The 24,212-nt window shown below is 36.4% G+C and overlaps 1 protein-coding gene across 1 annotated transcript in view; it reads right to left on the bottom strand.

Moving 5' to 3' along the window:
- LOC150095885 (long-chain-fatty-acid--CoA ligase 1-like) overlaps positions 1–24,212 on the bottom strand; it is a 335,143-nt gene that overhangs the window by 248,700 nt on the left and 62,231 nt on the right. Inside the window, exons 4-5 of the mRNA XM_090409654.1 lie at positions 22,692–22,759; positions 8,217–8,312 (exon numbers count right to left, since the gene is read on the bottom strand). Coding sequence (XP_090265780.1) covers positions 8,217–8,312; positions 22,692–22,759 — 164 coding nt within the window. The remainder of the gene's footprint in view (positions 1–8,216; positions 8,313–22,691; positions 22,760–24,212) is intronic.

Consider the following 24,212-nt stretch of genomic DNA (forward strand, 5'->3'; position numbering starts at 1 on the left):
GATTTAAAATGCCAGTAGGGTATGTTTAAAAGGCAGAGGGAAGAGAGTGAAGTGTGTGTCAAAGTAAGTTATGTAATAGCTCAAAAAATTACTAAAAAATCAAAAGCCTTCTTGGATGGAGAGTTTGTGAAAGAGTGTCTCATCGCTGCTGGGGATATTCTGTGCCCAAATAATAAGGAAGTGTTTAAAAAAACGAGTTTTTCTGGGATAACTGAGCACGACATGTCGAAGAACTTGCCAATGACATTAAAGGAACTTTAAAAAAATGGTCATCCGAATTTACGTCATATTCACTTGCTTTAGATGAGAGCACACATGTGAAGGATACAGTACAACTGGCTATCTTTGTCCGTGACACTGATCAACAATTCAATGTGACAGAAGAACTGTTAACGTTCATACCTATGAAGGGAATGATGGAAGGCACTGATATTCTTGAAGCCACCAAGAAAACGCTGCAGCGTTTCAACCTCAGCTTAACCAACCTCGAGGGTGTGGTAACTGATGGTGCCCCTGCTATGGTGGGAAAGAACAAAGGGTTTGTTGCACTGCTACAGAAGGAACCAGAACTAGAAGGAAAAGATTTCATCTATTACCACTGTTTAATCCACCAGGAGAATTTGTGCATGAAAACTATTGGATTTGAGAATGTCATGAAAGTTATTGTCCAACTGTTCGTCTCTTGATGAATATGCTACAAAATTAGCCATGTTGCGAAGTGAGTTCGAAGAGAGATTTTGTGATGTTCATAACCAACAGTCTTCTTTAGATTTATTTTCAATGCCATTCAGTGTCAATGCTGCCAAAATACTAGGCTCTTGAACTAGACTCTTGAACTTGAATGGAGCTGCTTGAACTCCAAAAACAACTCTTCTTTGAGAAAAAAATTATTCAATGTGACCTTGCTTACATTTTACAAAGACTATATTTCTGAGGATGCGTTCCCTAATCTTTGCCAGCATGCTTTGAAGATGTGCGCTTTGTTAGGAAGCACATACTTATGTGAGCAGTTCTTCTCCAGAATGAAGCATGTGAAGTCCAAGACAAGAACTCAGATTACCGACCAACATCTTGAGAATACTCTGCGCATAGCGACTTCCAACATTGATGCCAACATCAACAAGTTGGTCAAGGAAAAAACATTGCCAAGTTGCAAATTGACACTGTAAAAAAAAATGAATGTTTTCTTTATTAAATTATCTTTTTTCAAGTATTGATTGTATTTACATATCATGAACCCAACTCCTACCTACGCTCTTAAAGCTGAGTTTGGTTATTTTGATAGGATTTTACGTTAAGTATCAAATGCACAGCATTCCTTGTGAATCTGGAAAGTATCTTACAATTCTAAATATTGCAGTATAGCTTAGTGGCCCCACAGGCTTCATTGAAATTTTTAATGCAGACCGCACTGTCTGAAAGGTTGAAGACCCCTGCTTTAAAGGTTTGTTTTAAATTTTTATATGTAACACAGTATAAAATATACTGGATTTATTAAATTATATTTTTCTGGAGATGTGTCAGCCATTATTAAAAATAGATTGAACTTATTTCTTCCTGTTACTGGTATCGTCTCATAAGGCACTATGGAGGTAGCACGAGATGAATAATGGTAACAATTACTTGCATAAAGAATATAAAGAACAGGAGAGAAACCCAGTTGGTAAGGACAGCAAAAGTACACTACAAGCAGAAATTAGCAAATCAGACCAAGGTAGTTTTTGCAATAGGTGGCAGAAAGAAGAAGGATTACAGTAAGATGATGTTACTGGATGAAAGTAGTAATTTGATAACTGCTGCAGAGAATATGGTCAAGGTATTCAGTGAATCATCAAGGTGTTTCATCCTCAGTATGAAATCAGTAGTAGCTCAAGTGGAGAGAAAGAAATGAGAGAAGACTGACTGGTGAGCAAGCAACAGGTGTATGAGAAGAAGCATGATGTATGCAAGAGTAAGAAATTACTGACTGACTGATCAGCATATCAGTTGTTGTTGTCAAGATACTGGAGAAGTTAGTCAAGAACAAAATATAGGAATGGATAGATTGAAATGGGATACTGTATGGGGACAACATGGTTTCACAAAGGGTTAGGCATGCCCCAGTAACTTGCTCACGTTTTATAATACAGTGACACATGAGTTGGATAAAGGTAATGGGTTTACAAAGATACTGCTCGACTTTGCAAAAGACCTTTGACATGATACCACATGGAATTCTAATCGGTAAACTGCAGCACATGGGTGGGTTGGTGAGGTGGATAAAAGGATGGTTAATGGAGAGATATCAGAGAGTAGTTTATTCAGGAGTATAGTGCAGAAGAAGGCCTGTGACTAGTGGCATGTAACAGGGCTCTGTTCTTGGATCATTACTGTTTAATTTGTATATTAATGATATAAGAAAGGATCTGAGAGGAACTGTTCAGTTGTATGCTGATGATGCAAAGTTAGGTAGAGCAACAATTAACACAAATGATATTAAAATTTTGCAGGATGATTTGGATGAATAGATTGGCAGACTGGGCAATGGAAAATGTGTCAGTTTAATATGGCAAAGAAGTGTAGGGTTATGTATTTTGGGGTGAAAAGATTACTATCTGTGTACTACATTGATGGAACTGTACTCCAGGAAATTGATGAAGCCAGAGATTCAGGAGTGTTAGTGAATAGGGATTTAGAGTTCAGAGGGCATAGTGAATAGGGATATAGAGTTCAGAGGGCACATAGTAAAAGTGGCTAAGGCAACTCATCAGATTACTTGGTTAGTGAAGAATACTTTGACGAGCAGACAAGCAGGTTATTATTCCTCTTTATTGAGCCTTGATAAGACCCTATCTTGACTACTGCATGCAGATCTGGGCACCAGGATTTCTTGGCAATGAGGAAGAGATGTAGAGGATCCAGAGGTGAGTAACAAAGATAGTAACAGGTCTATGGAATGATCCTTACAAGAACAGGTTGAAGATTTGTGGGTTACAGAAACTGTTGACAGGTGGAAAATGGACGATATGATTGAAACACAAATTACTGAAGGGTTTTTACAAGATTAATTCAGAGGAAATTTTTCGGAACATGTCTGGTGGTGGGAAAACTGCCACCATCCTTGGACATTGAGTAAGAGTGTAGTCAGCAAGGGTGTTAGAACTAGGTTTTTTTCTTGTTGAAAGTTTTTCCACTTGATTATACTATAAATTAAAGATGCCAAGAAATTATATTCTTGGTTTAATCCTTTATCCAAGTGTAAGCAAACAAAGTTTGCACCTGAAATAACTTTATGATTGGGCAACTCGTATATAGAGGCTAATGACTTCACATCACTTGCCTCAGTATCCCATAATGCAAAGCACATATCCTTATGGACATGTATAACACTACCCAGACCAATATCAACATTTATTGAGGTCTCATCAGTGGGAACCAGACCCAGAAATGATACCAAGGTTGACTGGTATCAGATGAATGAAATGATACTGCTGATCTGGTTGGCGGAGTGGTTAGCGTTTCTGCTCTCCAGCCAAAACGCTGCAGGTTTGAATCCTGCCATGGACATGAATGTTTGTGATTGTCTGCAAAAATAATACTAGTGGTGTAGTAGGCAGTAGATGGCGCTAGTGTATATGATTATGGTAGTTGCAGAGTTGCAGTTTGCTGTGGTTGGTGAATTGAGTGGTGGAGACAGAGAGTTGAAGAGTAGGTGCTGCCCCCTCAATGAGTCTTTGGACTCCTTGGAGGTGTCACATGATAATAATAATAACAATAATAATAATACCAAGGAAATATGACTTCTGCATTACTTTAACCTTGGTATAATTTCTGGGTCATTTGTGGCCATGACTACTACTAATTTTGATGCCTGGTTTTTCCTTTTCTGCAATGCATCAGTTATTTGCTTCATTGTTCCACCAGGAAAGCATGTTTTGTGCACTTTATTAGTCATCACACCTAATGATTGAGTCCCATATACAATGATATACGACAATATTTTGCTTCCCTCAATAACCACCCGATATTCAACCTCACATTCTCCTTATCTCTGTTCAAATCATCTGTTCCCACTTGTGGACTCTCTCATTCACCACACATTTAATAATGGAATCTCCATAAATTGCTATTCTTGAGTTCATTCATGACTTCTTTTTTACTACTTTCCTTCATGCTTACCTTTTGTGCTATTTCATTCCTATCAACCAAATGGCTAACCTTGATGCACTTATGCTTCATTCTCATTGCTCATTCTGATGAATTCATTCTTTAGATCTTGTATCCTGGCAATTGCATCCTCTGTTGCTTCTGCAGTCTCTCTCTCTCTCTCATTCTGTCATTCCTTCCTTTTTCTTCCAAATTCTCACTTGCTTTTGTTTCCCCATTCCTACTTGCTTCTGCTTCCACAATCTTACAAAAATTTATAAAGAATGTCAGTAACAAACCCACAACAGTCTTCTCCCTGATGCATTTCCCAAGGAATACAAAATACAGACTTTTAAATCAAATATAAACAAGTTTCTCCTTTCCCAACCCATAACCCATATATGGTACTAACATATTATAGGTTGATCAACCAAGCCTCTCATGTATAGGTCCAACATAAACCAAAAAAAAAATCAAGCAGCTGTGCTAAGCTATCAAAAATAAACAAGAGTTTACTATAATGCAATCAATATTGCCAAATACTACACAAAATAATACTTAGCTTTTCTAGACTTCTTTTCCAAAGACCTGGCACCTCTACCTTGACTTCTACATGCCAACGCCCTCCTCCTCACTGTCATCATCTGCTGTGATAACTCACAATTTTAGCAATGCCACTTCTATATTTCAAGTCCCTGTCCATATTCCTCATTTCCTTCACCTCTTTCAAAGTTTTCCCACTGCTGAACAGCACTGAGCTGGTAACTCCTGTCATTTACCCGATCAAGAGAGCTTACAGGAATACACTTCCCAGTTCATATGTTGCCTTAGTGTGGACTACTTAGAAGACATAGGTGCTGCCCAAGCGTCTATATATTTACCTTTTATTAGTCCATTTTGATAAGGTTACACTGACCTGACAACTGTCAACCAGTTCTGGTTTACAAGTTCTCTGGTCAACTTAACAAAACTTTCATAGTTTCTACATTCAGCTTTAAAATAATGCTGATCTAATATCCACTTTGCTTATATAATTTCGCATCGCCAAACTGAAGCCTTTTGGCTCTTTATTTTAGTAATTACTTTTATGCACCGACTGAGAGTTTGCTTACAAAAAATACATTTCTCTGAGAGTTTTTGCTTTCTTAATAATTTTAGTAAAGTGGATGGCAGACTGGAGGATACAAGTTAACCCCCCAGAAAAGCTCAGCTATATTGTTTACTAGAAAGAAAACCCATACCATGGAGGATATTTATTTATTGGGAGTAAAGATTCTATGGCAGACTGAAGTTAAATATCTTGGAGTGGTTCTGGATAGTAAACTCCTATTCAGCAAACATATTAGTTACATTACCTCAAAGACATCCAATGTCTTAGCGCAGCTCTACTCTATGATCAACAGACAAAGTAAACTGGACACGCAAACAAAATTAACAATTTACAAGATGGTAATTCGACCGGTGATCACTTACGCTTTCCCAGCGTGGAGCCACACCACGAATTCAAACATTCTAAAACTTCAGAGATTACGGAATAAGTGCCTGAGAATGATTCTGGATGCCCCTTGGTTTATAAGAAACACCCAGATCCATAGAGAAGTTAATATCCTGTATATCTCTTCCTTTCTCCTAAATCTAGCTGAGAAGTTCTTTACCAAGACAAGTAATCATCCAAACCCGTTAATCAAGGAAGCCTCAGAACATAATGAAGCAGAAATTAACAAATATAAAAGACCAAAGTCTAATTTAATTTCAGCTGAACACAGCTAACTTCACTGCCCTCAATGGGTGAGCATATAGCTCACAAACACTCCATTCAAACTTCTTTCATTACAAGACAAAGGGGAATATGAGAAGCAGTTTTGCTTCACCCATCTAGCCAGAAATGTTAATGTTAATGCTTTCTTAATGTTTCTACCTGAAGAGAACCATTCAGTTTGAAACAGCTGTCAGATCAGTAAAACCTTATCAAAATGGACTAATAAAAGGCAAATATATAGGTGCTTGGGCAGCACCTATGTCTTCTAAGTAATCCACACTAAGAGACAACTCATGAATGACGGGGAGTATATTCCCATAAGCTCTCTCAAATTACCTTACGAAACTTTCATAGTTTCTACATTTGGCTTAGAAATAATGCTGGATCTAATACCCACTTTGCTTATATAAATAAATACAACAAAATAAAAATAAAAGAGGGGGGGGGGGAACAGAGTTAATGCCTGTGATTAATGAGGATGAGATGCTCTCATTTTTCAACGGATAGACAATCATTCCAAATTAAGTTTCAGCAGTTTAAAATGCTTCCATGTTCTGTCTGAACATATGCTTGAATTTAAAATGACACCGATGTAACAGGCACATATTGGACCAGAGGATATAAAATCTGGCCTGACACAGATTATTCAGGTTTGTTGTAGGTAATGCATGAGTGGCATTACCTGCAGTCATTTTTTTTTTTTTTACAAAATCTCCTGTTTGTTAAAAGTAAGAGTGGAGACATTACACTGAACCTGGTAAACACCAGAAGGAAGAAAGGAGCTCATTTGTCTTGTGTGTAGGATAACCAGGAAGAGATTTTTATTGACAGGAAAGAATGTGGGAACTAAATTGTTTCTTTAAAGGATCTTTGAAACTGATTCAGAGATTCACACAATGCATAGAATAAAGACTCACCATACAGGGTCAGGTTTTCTAGGGACCAGATTGTATCATAGATGCATTTAATTTTCTTGAAGCGAAGAATTTCTGTAATTTGATGCTTTGGATGGTGTCAAGTTCAAGTCAGAAATCCTTAGGTTTGGAGCAGACATGCATCCTCTACAAATACTTCTATGGCCACTGTTCATCAGAATTAGTATCTGTAATACCCTACTCTCTGTCAAATCCATTCAAACAGCAACTAATCAACACTCCCTCAGAGTGCATCTCAAACTCACAAAACAAATTTCTCCTCCTCCTCATTCATTCCTTGCACTGCTACCCTCTGGAACAGCCTGTCATCTTATGTATTTCCAAAGGAATACAATCCACAGCACTTTAAGGTAAATGTGAACAAGTTCCTTCTTGTCCATCCTTGATACTAGTGCAGCATAGGTTGACCAACATCTCACGGATGTGTTGCTCTATTAAGTACAGATTTCATGATGCACATTTTTTGAAATAGATGATGGGCTGAATCTTGTATGTAATGATCTGAAGGTTGGTTTACAATGAACAGAAACTTTAGAGAAGTAATCCAGAATGGGGTACAGGAGAGGAGGAGGATGCCAAGAGGCTAATTTTCTATCCTTTTTATTTCCATTATGAAGTTGTTGTATGGGTGCAGGCTGTTAATCTTGTTTAGGTAGTCAGGTAGATATGCTTCATATTCAAGTCAAATCAAAACATCATCCACACAGTGTACCCAAAAGAAAGGATGTGATTGTTGTAGAGTTTCTACAGATGAAGTAGCCTGAGTGCATGACAAAGTCAAACAGTTCAACTATGTCTTGAGGGAACTCTTGTGATAACAACTGGAGAGTGTGAGCAAGAGGTACACTAGTAAATAAAGACTATGCATAAAAACTGACCATGATGTATGGTTTCTCATCCAGAATGCTTCAACACGAGTTTGTGTTTCAACACAATAGCATAACTTATAATATGCAAGATATAACAGAAGACAAGCAACCAGAGTCCATAGCTTTTAAAACATTGAGTCTTACTAAAAACTGTTATTTGCATGCTAATAAACTACCAAAATGTTGAGATATCTGAATCATTTTACTTTCATAAGAATTCACTCTATAAAGAATAGAGTAGATGACAAATTCTGGGCTCTGTTTCAACCAAATCTAGATTTTTTTTTTTTTTTTTTTCAAAATTAAATATATTCCTTTATTCTAATTGTCTACAAAATCAGTTCCTTCTCAGTTTAGTTTTAAAGCAGAGCAGAACTAGTATACTGTACAATTATTCTGTATTGTATTTCTGATTAAATAATTCATAACAAAACATGTTTAACATAGAATCTGAAAAACAAATTTGTAGTGCAGAAGTAATCTGAAGCTAAGCAGTGAATAAAATACTGTTTGCTTATAAAAACTTACCTCTACACAGTTCTGTGCATAAATTCCAACATATGAATATGGTTCTAATCCTAGATGAACGAGACCAGATCCAAATTTCTTTACCCGAATAAGTAACTATAATGAAATTAATGGGTTCAGCACTATATGTGAATTTGCAGAGCAACTAATATACAAACATACAGACAGAAATGCATAAATAATGAAAAAAAATTAAAATACTTGATCACATATTATCAAACTTTCATAGGAGTTTAGGATAAGAATAACTAGTCATACAAGCATTTTAAGAGAACACTTTTTATTTGATTAATTTTATTTAAAATAAATAAATAGGAAAAAATGCATATTTATAATAACACACACACACACACACACACACACACACACACACACACACACACACACACACACACACACACACACACACACACACACACACACACACACACACACACACACACACACACACACAAATATTTAGGTTTTGTTTATTTATTTATTTATTTGTGAGAGAAAAATCCTGCTACTTTCATCCAAGATCAGCTGAAGCTGAATCCATCTAATTTTTAAAAAAATCTAGAAAATTCCTCTGTTTTTTAAAGATATTTAATACTTGCCATTTCAAACCAGAGATATTCATTCTCCTAACTCTGCCAGAGAGCTTCATCTTCATGCAGCATCAACAATCTTACAGGTATATTATTCTTATCATTCAGAAACTCAATGGAGTCCCACTACTCATTATGGGGGACTCATCTTAGATAACATAAAGTCTATCACCATGCCACCCCTTAAACTTATTCACCATCTGCATTCTCATCACTATATCAGGCAATATATTCCATGCAAAAAACATTTTTCATTCTCTCACTCACACATATATTCATAACTTCCAGAGATGGCCTTCCCATCCTTGTTCTACTTTGAAAGATCTTCCCAGATCAATTCTGTAACTCTCTCTCTCTCTCTCTTTCTCACACACACACATCTTCACAATTATCTGACAATTTGCATATACTCAGTCTATCCTCATAATTAACACTGTACAAGTCCTGATATTATTTGTTACCTTCTCTTATCAGCACATAATAATCAAGATGCAATCTGATCAGGGCTGTATACAATCGAATAACCACTCTTTTATCTCTGCTAGCCAATGTCTTGCAGCAGTCCTCTAAGTCTCTCAGCACTTTCATGATATATTCCCTTAACTCCAAATTTCTATCAATCATCACTCCAAGATCTCTTGCTTCCTCCACTTCCTCTAGTATACTTCTGTCAATAGAGTACATAATTTTCCATTGATGGATCTCAGATTGAAAGACCTTACAATTAGCTGAATTAAACTCATACCCCCATTCATTCTCCCACCTGCTGAACTTAATTAAATCCTCCTGAAAGGCCACATCAGAATAATCACTAATAATCAAAGTGACTGACATTATGGATATAAGGCAGGATTATAATAAATTTAGTGTAATCCTTTATCCAAGTGTAAGTAAACAAAGTTTATGCCTGAATTTACTTCACTTGGATAAAGAATTAAACTAAATTTATTATAGTCTAACCAAGTGGGGAAAAGAAAAAAAAAACTTACATAAGGCAGGATTGTGGAAGTGGTGTGGAGAATATAGTGGAAGCAGTGAATGATAGTGCATGAAATACGAATGAATGACAGTTTGAAGGAAGTAGTTGAAAGTAATCATCTGGATAATGCGATGCCAGCACGGAAAGAAATTGCATGCTTACGAAAACTCCTTCCCAGAGCAAAACATGAGCTCGAGCGACTGGAGAAATGATTGGTGTGTGTGTGCGTGCGTGTGTGTATGTGTGTGTGTGTGTGTGTGTGTGTGTGGTGCAAAAGGACAGAGAATGAAAGAGAGAGTGAATGGGGAAAGCATAAAAGTGCTAAGAAAAGAAACAAAAGTGAAAAGAGGTATACTTAATGAGAAAGTTACAAAAGCATATTTTCCAGGAGTAAAGATAAAGGATGTTAGTGAAGCTTTAAGTTTGCAGAAGAAAGAAGCAAACGAGTTAATTGTTTTGGCAGGCACAAATGATTTGAAAGGTGAGAAATATGCAATGAGAGAAAAGATAAGAAACAGTTGTTAGAAGAAGCAAAAATGAAGAATAAGAAAGTAAAGACTGAGTCTGCTGCCTTGGAGAGAATTGAGAAGAAGAGCCATAATTGTCAGTGAGAAGATTATGCAGGAGGAATGGTGTGCAGTTTATAGATGTGTGGAGTGAATTTAATGGATGTAACTCCTACATGCATGATGGACTGAACTTAAATGGTTTAAGAGTTAGGTGCTTGAAGAAAGTGTTGTTCAGTGAGAGTTTGGAAGTGCAAAACCAGGGAAACTAGAAATAGAGGGAATGCAATCAAGCATGTATCTAGCCACCCCAGGACAAATGAGTGCATGAACGACTGTGTGGAAATAGCCATCTCTGGAATAGATGAGTATAAGTTCAGGAATGAATGTGAAGAGATGGGTGCAGTTTCCCAGGTTCTGAATCTGAATGAGCAGGTAATGACATTGTGTAAGGGTAACAGTGGACCAAAGGGATGTTGAAATGCATGTACACAAATGCCTGAAGTATCAGAAATAAAGAAGAGGAGTATTTAGCATTAGCCAGCTCAATTGATCAAAAATTATTGGCATTAGCAAGACCTGGTTATCAGATAATGATATAGTTACAGAACTAGAATGTAATGGATATTGTATTTTCAGAGAAAATATAGGAAATAGGGCACGAGGAGGGGTATTATTAATGATAGCTGAAAAACATCAATCAACAAAAATAGAAGTTAAGGAAGATTGTAGATCTGATGGAAATGATTCATTTGAGGCTGTCAGGAGGCTAACAGGACAAAATATTGTTAGTCACTGTTATAGACCTCTGTTATAGGGGATCCAGAAGAAGAAGTTTGTTACAAATGCAAAACAATCACAATCCGGTGTAACAGTGGGGCTAGTAATAGTAATTGCAGCGTGCAACACAGGACTAAAGTCCTAATATGGCACCATCTAGGTTTAAAAATAAATAAATAAATTTTAAAAAATTCAAAGTTTTGAAATAATAGTCCAAATGATAGTCTTAGAAAGTTTGAAAAAATGAAATAAAATAAAAGTAATAAATATTAATTTGGTCTTAAGATGACTGTCTCCCAAATCTTTGGTAGATTTATACAGCCATACTTGTTAAGGTTTGGAGTATGTTTTAAGGCTTCTGTTGATTCCAGGAACAACCTCTCTGACTTGTAGAAGCTTCTGTGCATTACTTTTGTTTCTTTCCAATTGATCCTGTGTGCAGCATTTGTAACAAACTTTGTGTTGTGTGCTCTGAAGATGCTGGATATAATACCAGCAAAATATTAGCTTTTAAGTTAATAAATAGTTATTTTCTTAATCAACTGTGTTCATATCAAACTGTGAAATCTATTACAAAAATGTCTGACGAATACATAAGCCTATCCACGCGTGTAAAAAAAAAAAAAAAAAAGAAGAAGAAGAAGATGTGACGACATGCATCAGCAGATTAGCATGAGTGCAGACTGAGCAATTATCATGGGAGACTTCAACTACGGTAATATAGATTTGGAAGGAGAAAAGGACACGTGGCAAAATGGAAACAGAATTTATATTACTAAGGGATAATTACCTAAAACAGTACATTATGGAAGGGACCAGTGTTTAAGAGTGTTGGATCTGGTAATAGCATCAGGTCTATCTATAACTGCAGTAGCACGACCTCCAATTGAGGAAAGTTACTATCGGTCTTGTCCTGGGAGGTTGCTCGACATGTGGAAATTTCAGTAAAGAAAGGGTTTATGCAGAACTACAAAGCTGGAAATTATGATAAACTTAGGAAGCAACTTGGAGTAGTGCCATGACATAAGAAACTACATGGAATGAATGTAATTAGTAAATGGGAAACAGCCAATGATTGCTTGAGTGAGGCAGTATCAGAATGCATACCCAGGGTGAGGAGGATAAACCGAATAGGATTAAGTAGATGACTAACAATACAAAGCAAAAGCTGCAAAATAAGAAAGCATTATGGAAGGAATATAAACAACAATGTGATCAGCATGTCCATGAGTAGTATAAATCACAAGCAAGAAGGGTAACATTACTATGGTAAGGAAGGCTAAATCAGTTTTCAAGAATGATTATAGAAAGATAACTTTATTCAGTGCTGATGGTAGGAAAGTGACAGAAGCAAAAGAAATAGTTCAGTTACTAAGTGGTAGTCTTGCAAGGGTATATCATCCAGGTGGTTAACTTTGCAGTTATTAAGGTGATAAAGACTGATGTGAGCATCAGTCTTTATCACCTGTTTGGCATAAAGAGTTGTGAATGATTGGAATGCATTTCCTGAGAGTGTGGTATCTATAGAGAATTTGAATGTGTTTAAGGTATGGTATGATGAGCTGTGTGTATGACAGAAGGGACCTCCTAGATGAGTCTGTAACTCCATGGAGTCTTAGGATGATGATAATAATAGGTGATAGTTCCACTCTATAAGGTGCTAAGTAAGCCTCACTTAGATTTCTTTGCACAGATCTGGTTATCTGGCTATATTAGTAATAGGGAAACATTGGGGAGAGAGAGAGAGAGAGAAAGCAGAGGTGAATAACTGAGACCGTCTCAGAACTCTGAAATACTGAATATGAGTTTAGGCTGATGGAATATGATCTCCAAATCTTGGCAGCTAGGAGGAGAAGGAGAGGTGATATGATTGAGATGTATAAACTGGTGAGAGGAGCCTATCAAATAGATGCAGGGGAATTATTGTATACGATAATGGGTTATGCTGAGTAAAGAGGCAAAAAAGAGATTTTTTTTGCTTGGCCAGCAGTGAATGAGCAGAATGCATTTCCATAGTGAGTAATGAGTGCTCCAACATTGTATGAGTTCAAGGCAAGGTATGAGTAGTTATTGTGGTCTGTAAGTGTTTGACCTTTTGCAATGAGTCCTAAGACTCCACGGAGGCATGGGATTAATGCGCCCCCGATTAGTGCGTCATTTTTTTCGATACCCAAATTCGATTAGTGCGCCTCTAAAATTCGATTAGTGTGCCTATATACATCTTAAAAATAAATGTTACAGATTTAAAAATTTTTCGATCTATACATTTTTTATGGCTAACTGTTTTAAAAAATTAGTTCACCAGGATGAAATAATTTAGTTACCGATTTGAAACATTTTACAAAGTTATTTTTCAATGGCATAATATACTATTTCTATGTACATTATGTTCCAAATTTACCACCAAAATTTATGTTGTCTGCTTTACATAGAATTTTGCTGATCATATCTCATGCAATTGTTTTCCTTACTTTTTTATTTTAAATTATTTTGCTAACCTTTAATCATGAGTAAAAGAATTAGTAAGCAAAAAATAGAAGTGTGCAACTGATTCAAAAAGTAATCTGATTGGAAGAAAAACTTGAAATAATAAAGAAAAATGAACAAGGTGAGTCCAGAGCAAAGATAGGACAAGACTACAAAAATGGGTGAATCAACTGCTGAATACAAAGAGAAAGGTAAGGCTGCTTCAAGTTCATCATGCATGCACTGAAAATCAAAGTTATAATCATTGAATTAGAGAGACTTCTTTTTACATGGATCAAAGATTGTAACCAAAAACAGATCCCACTAAATACTAGCCTTATTAAATGAAAAGCATTAAACCTATTTGCAAACTTGAAAGAAAGTGCTATCAATGATGGAAAAGAAAAAGAATTCCATGCTAGTGCTGAGTGATTTGAGCGTTTCAAAGAGAAATAGCCTACACAATGTTCTAATCACAGGCGAAGCTACAAGTGCAGATAAGGAGATATCCAGAGATTTTGAAAAAAATTGTGTAAGAAGGGGACTATTGTGATCAACAAATATTTAATGTCGATGAAACTGGCTTTTTTTAGAAGTGAATGCCTTTCAAGACTTTTCTAGCCAAATCAGAGAAATCTCAGCCTAGTTATAAAGTCCCAAAGTTGAATGAAATTACTGCTAGTCATATGCGAGCTGTTAGGAAGCACATTCTTCCACATTGTGTAAATGATTTTAGAGGCTTTTAAAATGAATCTAAGTTAATTAAATCTCATTCTGAAGAATTGAGTGATTCCGACATGCTAAATTTTATTATTATTATTATTATTTGTCACCTCCAGGGAGTCCAAAGACTCAACGATTTAAATGTACAGTGGGAAGATCCTGAAGAATATGAAGAAAATTTAATCACTGACAAGCCCAAAGAGATTTCACAGAAACAATTTGAAAATAGTTTTTGTACATTCGAAGTTTTTAAGCAGCAATGCTTAGAGACCGACCCTGGTGAAGAGAGAACCAGTAAAATTTGCAGAAGAGGCAATAGGGCCATACCGTCAGTTGTATGAAAAAAAGAAAACAGAATGCCCGCCAAACTACGTTAGCTCAATTCTTTGTTAATAAGTAGAATAATAAATTTATTTTCTGAATATGTTTTATTGTTTTTCAGCTTCATGGTTTTCCTTTAACTAGGCCCTGAGACATACCCTAATTCTTTTATAAAAAACTTAAGGGTCAAAAAAGAAATCTGAGGAGCGAATTACATTTTCCCATAGGTTACTATATTCGATTAGTGCATTTTCGATTAATGCCCCTGTTTTAAAGAATACATTAGGCACACTAATTGAGGGATTGCTGTACTAATAATATTAAATCCTCTTCCTTGATACAGCTCTCTCATATATAACTCTCTGAACAAATCCATGCTGAACCACATACATAATAATATTCTTGTCTGCCTAATTTTGTATACAATTTCTCACTAACTTCTCCAAATCTCAACAAACTGGTCTATAGCTGGAAATTTCCATTCTATCCCCACCACTCTTATGCAATGGCACTATCATAACCACTTTCCCCTCCTTAGGTAGCACCTTTCCAGTAGCTGGACTTTCACTGAACAGCTAGGTCTATGGAGTATTACCATTGACATGTATGCTGCCTTTGTGAAACAATGTTTCTTGGTTCCCCTTGATAATTTTTTTACTGACCACCTTGATAAAATGTAGAAAATGTTTTTAAACTAATGTAAATGTTAAAATAGATTTATCAAAATGAAAAAAATCTTGTATGTTTTTTTACTTATCATTCTTGAAAATCTCATTATACTTTCACAAATACTGCAACAGCAGAGAACTCCGATCACAATCAGCACATGTATAGTAATGAAATCCTTCACATAGGTTGCAGACATTATCATGAACATTCCAGTATTTCAATAATCAAATATCATGTTCAGATTACTACAAAGCTTTAACTTAGAGAACCAACAGAAAGATGGACTAATGCTAAGGTGTTGATTTGTATCTGTATATAATAAGACTCAGATCTGCTCAGTTCATGCTTGTTAGACTGAGCTTCCAGGAACTAAAACAATATGCTCACTGGAAGATGTCAGTGGCACTGATAGTTTCAGATTGCACAATACATATGGTTTTTCTGAATTGATATTCATCATATTTCACTTCTTTTGGAAGAAGTGAAATATATGGAAGCGAACACGTGTGGATGTTGTTCAGAATGGAGAATTGATTTTTAAAACTTAATTTTGTGCCCCCCCTTTTACAAAAATTGCACATCTGCTTGCAGTGGACCTGAATGAAGCTTTTATTTCCTTGGCACATTTTCTTAAAGCACCTGGTGAAATCCCATCAATTTCACTGCCTTATTTATTTCCAGAGTACTTAGAATTTTCAAAACATGATCATTTCTCCTCATGCACTTCTAAACCCTGTGGTAATAAAACCTGCTTTTCCAGTATGAAATTCCTCAATAAAATGATCATTAAACAACTCCACTACATCATTTGTGTCACTCAACCTCCATTCCATCTAAAAATGTTATACTTTCACAACCATTTCTCCACTTAATGGCCATAACAAATAAAATTTTCTTATAATTTTTTTTGAATAGTGAGCTAGTCTCTTTTCGTATTCCAGTTTATTTTTGTTTACACTAGTCACCTGTCTGCCTTGAATCATATTCTTCATGCAACTACTGTTCACTATCTCTCTCCATTTATACTTTTTTCCCATAACCTCTTTTCTTCTGCAGTTCCTGTTTAATTTTATCCACTTTACATCAAAATATGTTATGTTATTAATATTATTAAAACACAGCTTCACGAAAGATGCCAAACCTTTCCAACAACTAGAAAATAAATTAAAGCTGCCAAGAAATTATATTTTTGGTTTCGTCCTTTATCCAAGTGTAAGCAAATGAAGTTTGGGCATGAAGTATCTTCATGAGTCTATTCATGACATCACATCAGTTGCTTTAGTATCCCATAATGCAAGGTACATACCCTTACAGATATGTATAATGCTATGCATTATGGGAAGGACTCTGACTGGTTTTGACCTTTATTGAGGTCTCATCAGTGGGATCCAGAACCAGAAGAGATACCAAGGTTGAAGTAATGCAGAGGTCATATATTTCCCATATACAAATTGTCATAAGGTGCCATACCTTATTACTAAAATAATCTTGATTACAGATAGATGTTGAAAGTTTTTTTCACTTGGCTATACTATAAATTAAAGATGCCAAGAAATTATTTACAAAGATACTTCCCGTGCAAACTCTGTTTGCTTACTATTATTATTATTATTATTATTCAGGCTTCCATGGAGTCAAAAGAATCATCATGGGAGTCCTTCCTAAGAAACACAGTCTATCAAGACTCATCGACCAGAGGTCCCCCCCCCCTAAGAAACACAAAGTCTATCATACCACTCTTTGAACTCATTGACCGTTCTCCCTCCCACCACTCCATCAGGCAATGCATTCCATGGTTCAACCACCCTCCATGCAAAGAAATCACTCCTTACCCTCTTGCTCACAGTTTCCTTTCGTAACTTCCAGGGATGCCTCTTGTCATCACTCCTTCCCACTGTTCAACCAAGCGAAAGAACTCCCAGTGTCAACCCTGTAACCACCTCTCAACAGTTTAAAAGTCTCAATCAATAATGCAAGCATAGCCTAAACAAACATGCAAACATGACATAAATCTGCTCACTGACTGGCTCACCAAAAACTCCATACCTAAACTCTAATATCTCTTCTGGATCTGGCTCTCACTGATGAGACCTCAATAAAGGTCAAAACCAGTCAGAGTCTTTCCCATAATGCATAGCATTATACATATCCGTAAGAGTATGTGTCTTGCATTATGGGATACTAACACAATTGATGTGATGTCATTAGCCTCTATATACAAGTAATTCAGTCATGAAGATACTTCGCACCCAAACTTCGTTTGCTTACACTTGGATAAAGGACGAAACCAAGAATATAATTTCTTGGCATCTTTAATTTATTTGCTAGTTGTTGGAAAGATTTGGCATCTTTCATGAAGCTGTGTTTTAATAATAATAATAATATAACATATTTTGGTATAAGTGGATGACTAATATGACTAATGAAATTAAACAGTAACTACAGAAGAAAAGAGGTTATGGAAAAAAGTGTAAATGAAGAAAGAGAGGGGTAGTGAAGAGCAGTTGCATGAAGAATATGATTCAAGGCAGAAAAGTGACTAATGTAAACAAAAATAAACTGGAATACAAAAAGAGACTAGCTCACTATTTGAGAAAAAATATAATAAAATTTTGTTTGTTATGACCATTAAGAGGAGAAATGGTTGTGAAAGTATAACATTGTTAGATGGAATGGAGGTTGAGTGATGCAAATAATGTAGTGGAGTTGTTTAATGATCATTTAATAAACTAATTTCATCCTGGAAAAAACAGGCTTTATTACTACTGGAATATGAATGATTCACGGTTTAGAAGTTTACTACATAGCAATGCATCATCCACTCTCCAACATACAGAACACACAGAACATAAAACCACTGCCATCACTCAAGTTGATGCAATATAATAATATAATACCTTAGATGTACCTTAGATGCAGATATGAACTGGAACAGCCACATAAGTCATCAACAGTTAGCAATAACTAGAAACTCCACAAGTTAAAAGGCATAGTTCTTACACACATAAAAACATACACAAAGCCCTATACTAAGATATGCTATAACTGCGTACACTACAAAATAAATAGAATAATATCATTACAGTATAAAATGATAAAGCTGATCTTTTGGGAACAGAGATGATACATGCTTTATACTGACTACTGCAATGTCAGAACATAAAATACTAACAGCAAAACACTTATGTCACTATGAAGCTATGCTAAAATATTACTTGGATGCCAACTACAGCATAGCCAGAAATACATACCGTATAACAAGACCTCAGACAACTAATTACATCACATATATATATATATAATGTGATGTAAGCCGGTCTGGTTGGCCGAGTGGTTAGCATATCTGCTCTCCAGCCAAAAGGCTGTGGGTTCGAATCCTGCCATGAACATGGATGTTTGTGATTGTCTATGAAAATACTAGTGGTGGTGGGCGGCAGATGACATTGGTGTAGATGATGATGGTAGCTGTGGTTCATTGTAGTTGGTGGACTGAGTGGTGGAGAAGACAGATTTGTAGAGTAGGTGCCCTCCCTCGATGAGTTTTTGGATTCCCTGAAGGTGTCACATAATAATAAAATAATAATAATCACTGCAGAAAGGCTACTTGGAAGTTCTACATTCCAGATAAGATACCTTCTGAAAATAGAAACCTCACAAACTACAGTAGCCTAAAAAGGATCCTAAGGACAAGGAGAAATAGAAATGAATGAGAAATATGCATCCTCCATACCTCACAGATTTATTGCATCTCATTAAGTATATGAGTATGTAGGTCAGGCTTTTCAGTTCAGTAACATGCAATTGCATTCCTACTTATTGTGTGCATGATGTGTGAATGAATTTCTTATCCTACGGATGTGGTGAATATCAACTCTATCAAGGGACAGTCTACTTCCAACACTGCAATCAAACTAATAAACAATAATTAAGTGGTGTCATCCTCAGATAAGCTATCATGGTTGTTGCTATATATATGCTAATAATAATGGTAAATACCTGTTGGATTTCTGCTCAGGACATGGACTGGTTATTACTAAGAGTATGTTCCAACATAAAAATGTGCACAAATTCACATGGAGAGAAGAGGCAAGGAATAAGATAAGTCTCATTGACTATGTTATTGTTGATAGTGATAGTGTACAGAGGATTTGAAATTGAAAGTGATTGAAAGTGACCACTGGCCAGTGGTTTTGAGGCAGTATGGTGTGAGATAGAGGTGAATAGAATCAAATACTTGGTGGGATGTTGTTATAGACCTGGTAATGTGGATGGTGGTGATAGTGAAATGTATAGTCAAATAAGCCAAGCAAATAAGAAAAGGGTGATCATTATGGGTGATTTTAATTATGGCAATATAGACTGGAATGAAGAGATAGCAACTGAAAGTAAAGAAAATGAGTTTCTTGAGTTTTTGAGGGATAACTACCTCAGACAGTATGTAACAGAGGGCACAAGAGGATTAAGGGTCTTGGATTTGGTCATCTCATCGGAGGATGTAATTATCAATGAGGTATCAAATCATCCACCAATTGGTGAAAGTGACCATGAGGTGATTACTTGGGTGGTTGCCAGCAGTGCAAGGACCCCTGTGAAAAAAGGGTATATGTGGAACTACAAGGGGGGTGATTATGAAGAGCTCAGGAGACAGCTTGCAGGTGTAGCATGGCATGAGGAGTTAGCTGGAAAAGAGATCAATGCAGCTTGGGGGATTTTCAAAAAATATTTAGTGGATGCAATGTCTAAATGTATACCATGGGTGAGAAGGTTAAATAAGTTAGGTGTGAGATGGATGAATAAAGAGATTAAGCATGCAATACAGAGAAAAAGGGCATTGTGGAGGCAGCATAAGAGAAGTGGAAGTAACCAATTTCATGAGTTCTACAAAGACCAGGCAAGGAGAGTGACTTGGTTGGTGAGAGTAGCTAAAGAGAGGTATGAACAGCAGTTAGCTAATGAAGCTAAAAAGAATCCTAGGGAGTTCTTTCGATATGTAGCCAGCAAAAGAAAGAATGATTATGGAAGGATGACATTGATTGGAGGAAATGGTATAAAGACAGCTGTTGCAGAATGTGTGGTGGAGATACTTAATGAGCAGTTCATAAAGATCTTTCAATCTTGTGAATGTGACTTCATGGAGAGATTAAGAGCAGTTGATGATGGGGAGGAGAGACTGACTGTAAGTGAGCAAGAGGTGTTTGGGGAGTTGAGTAAACTAGATGTAAATAAGGCTGTGGGACTTGATAATATATCACCGCGTATTCTGAAGGAATGTGCCAGAGAGTTGACACCTGCCTTGACATATTTTTTTAATACGAGTCTTGCACTTGGTCAAGTCCCTAAAGAGTGGAAGGAGGGCAAGATTGTGCCACTTCATAAAGGAGGTGATCGAACTCAAGCATCAAACTATAGGCCTATCTGTGTGTCAGGTGTTGTGGTTAAGTTGTTGGAGAAGCTTGTGAGAACTAGGATCCAGAGTTGGGTTGACAACAATGGTATAATCTTTGATGGACAGCATGGATTTGCTAAAGGGAGGTCGTGTTTTAGTAATCTACTTACTTATTACAATAAAGTGACTGCTTCCTTGGACAGAGGAGAAGGATACACAGTAATATACTTGGATTTCGCAAAAGCTTTTGATAGAGTGCCTCATGATAAGTTGACAGTCAAACTAGAGCAGATGGGGTTGGATATTAGATTAGTGCATTGGATTGGAGACTGGCTATCTGATAGGTATCAACAAGTTGTGTATGGGGGTGCAATATCCAGGAAAAGGAAAGTCACTAGTGGAGTGCCTCAGGGATCTGTTTTAGGGCCATTACTATTTAACTTGTATATTAATGATATTGGCGAAGATTTGGATGGAGATATTCAGTTGTTTGCAGATGATGCAAAGTTGGGACGAACCATAAAGAGTAGTGAAGATGTTGTGGCCTTGCAAGAAGACTTGAATAAATTGAGTGATTGGGCAAGCAAATGGGGATGTGAGTTCAATGTTGCAAAATGTAAGGTTTTAAAATTTGGAAAACAAAGATGGGATGCAGAATTTATGCTTGGTGAGAATATATTGTTGGAAGTAGAGGAAATAAGAGATCTGGGAGTGATAGTGGATAAGGATCTAAAATTTAGGGGACACATCGCCAAAATTGTGAAGACAACACAAAGACTTCTGGGAATGATGAGGAGGACACTGACGTGTAGAAGTAGGGAGATTCTTGTTCCATTGTATAAGGCTTTGATTAGGCCACACATGGACTATTGTGCCCAGATTTGGTCACCTGGTTTTCAGAAGGATGAAGATATGTTGGAAAGGGTCCAAAGGCGACTGACTAAGGTAGTCTCTGACCTCTGGAATGTCGAGTATGAGGAAAGATTGAAAAGATGTAATTTGCAGAGTCTAGTGGAGAGAAGGAAGAGGGGAGATATGATAGAGACCTACAAGTTGGTAAGGGGTTGTTATAGGATCAATGGTGGAGAAGTTCTACAGAGAATAGTGGGAGATCAGGGGAGAACCAGAGGTCATACCTGGAAACTGTATAAAGAGGGTGTGAGTAGGGGAGTGAGAGGCAGGTTTTTTTCGTGCAGAGTTGTGAATGATTGGAATGCCTTGCCTGAGAGTGTGGTGTCTGCAGGGAGTTTGAATGTGTTTAAGACCCGGTATGATGAGATGTGTGTGAGATAAAAGGACCTCCTAGATGAGTCTTTGACTCCATGAGGTCTTGTTTAATAATAATAATAATAATATATATATATATATATACACACCATGATAAATTTAGTTTAATCCTTTACCCAAGTGTAGGCAAACAAAGTTTGCCCTGAAGTAATTCAGGACTGAGGCAACTCGTAGCAAAGCTGGATATATACACCATTTCTGCACATAGAACATCAGCTGTTAAGAAACTGAATACATTACAATGTGAATAGACACAGTAAAATACTGTACTATACAGAAATAAAACTGCAGTATGCATTTATTTGCAAAATTATACCACAATAAAGTAAGACAGTTCTTTTCAATCTACAGTAGGTGACACAAGAAATTGTATAATTACTCATTACAGAAAACAGAATAAATGATAGTTTGATTCCAATGACAACACCCAATCATTTACAGCTGAGACAAGGAAAATGTAAATATATGCCTATTGAACTATCAATAGAAGATTTAAGATGGTACAACTAAAGAAATGAAGCATCTGTAAATTATATTCTGTCTCAAGGCTAGTAGTACTAGAAGTGTAAATTCATTAATGAAATGAAAACTTCATTGATTCTCCTTGCATAATCATGGTATAAAATTATTTGCACTAAAGTTATAAAAGATATTTGCTCAGTTATAGGTTTACATTAGTATACAAAGAGATCAATAAAAATGTGTAGATCCCATATTCTAGAACTATTATTACTTTCCTCTCACAAAAGAAATAACATTAGCTCTTACCTGACTATAAGTAATCCACTGATATTCTGAATCTTTGTCTGGTCTCCATCCTAAGCAAGGTCCACCTTCTGCAGAAAATATTACTCGCATTTTAAATTACTGGTTAAGACATCATTTCTCATATGAACACTTATTCATAACAGTTCTTCAGAGATAAGATTTTAGTTAGTAGTTAGTATTCAAGAAATAGAATACATGCTAGTTTGCAAGTTTCACACACACACACACACACACGCACGCACGCGCGCGCGCACACACACACACACACACGCACACGCACACTATCATTATTATTATTATTACGGGTATCTCCATGGAGTCAGTAGACTCATTGCGGGAGACCCAAACTATCAAAATAATATCTATCATAATGGATAAAAATAAGAGGGATTGAGGTGGTGCCGTAACTACCCGTAAAAGGGGCTCACTGCAGTTGAATCACCATACGAAATAAAATCACTCTCCCACTTTCTAATCTACAGGTGAGCGAGTCCAGGACACCTAGAGGTTAGAAAGTGGGAGAGTGATGATAATGCTAAATGTCATCCCCCCCCCCCAAAAAAAAATTCTAGTTTTCCTGACTCTGCACTTCCAAATTTTCACTGAACAACACCTACTCAAGACTCCTGACACCAAATCCATTCAAATGTAAAACATCCACCTTATATAAATTCTTCCTTCCATCAAATCGACACATCCACAAACTCTACACATCCCTCCTGCACAATCTGTTCACTATTCAATTTGCAATCATATCTCTCCATATGTCTGAACAAATGGTCAAAGTGATAGACGACTATTACTACTTTGAAACCACACCTCAACTAGCTCTACTGATGGTATTTTGTTTTACTCCTGATGTTGTGTTGGGCTTGTGTGCTACCATGATCAAGACAGAAAACAAGGATATCTCAAGGATATACAAGGAAAGTTGGGCAAGGAAGTGGTAAGAGAGTGAGAAGTAGCTTTTTTTGGAGAGTGACAGGTGCAGGGAATGCATTAATCTGAGACAGTAGTGAGAATGAAACAGTGAATGTGCCTAAGGAATATTATGATAGACTTTGTGATATGAACCTCCTGCAAGGAATCTTAAGACTTTCTGGAAATTCTATGATTACACCAATGTTACAGATTTTTTAATCTAAAATTCCTCTGATATTATAAATAATAATTTTAAACAGTACAAAAAAGCAGGAATGGTATAAAAAGAAAAAACTTAGGAAATATGGGAAAAATCCGACATGCAGACATTATATATTAACAGATAGAAATAGTTCCGTAGACTAGGGTTTTATTAATACCTACAATATTTAGTTTTGAGTGACTAATAACAGGAAGCAACATTCTTCTTCTTCAACCTTTTGGTTCTGTCCACTGCTGGAAAAAGGTCTCTCCCATGATTTTCCAGATCACTCAGTTTTTTGCCTCTCCCATCCATCTCACTCCTGCAATTAGTTCCAGTTCATCCCTCCACCTTCTTCTCGGTCTTCCTCTTTGTCTTGCTCCATTCATTGGTCTCCA

Source organism: Typopeltis vanoorti, chromosome 19 (genome assembly GCF_054136105.1).
Source record: "Typopeltis vanoorti isolate ZY-2024b chromosome 19, IOZ_Tvanoo_1.0, whole genome shotgun sequence".
Lineage (NCBI taxonomy): Eukaryota > Metazoa > Arthropoda > Arachnida > Uropygi > Thelyphonidae > Typopeltis > Typopeltis vanoorti.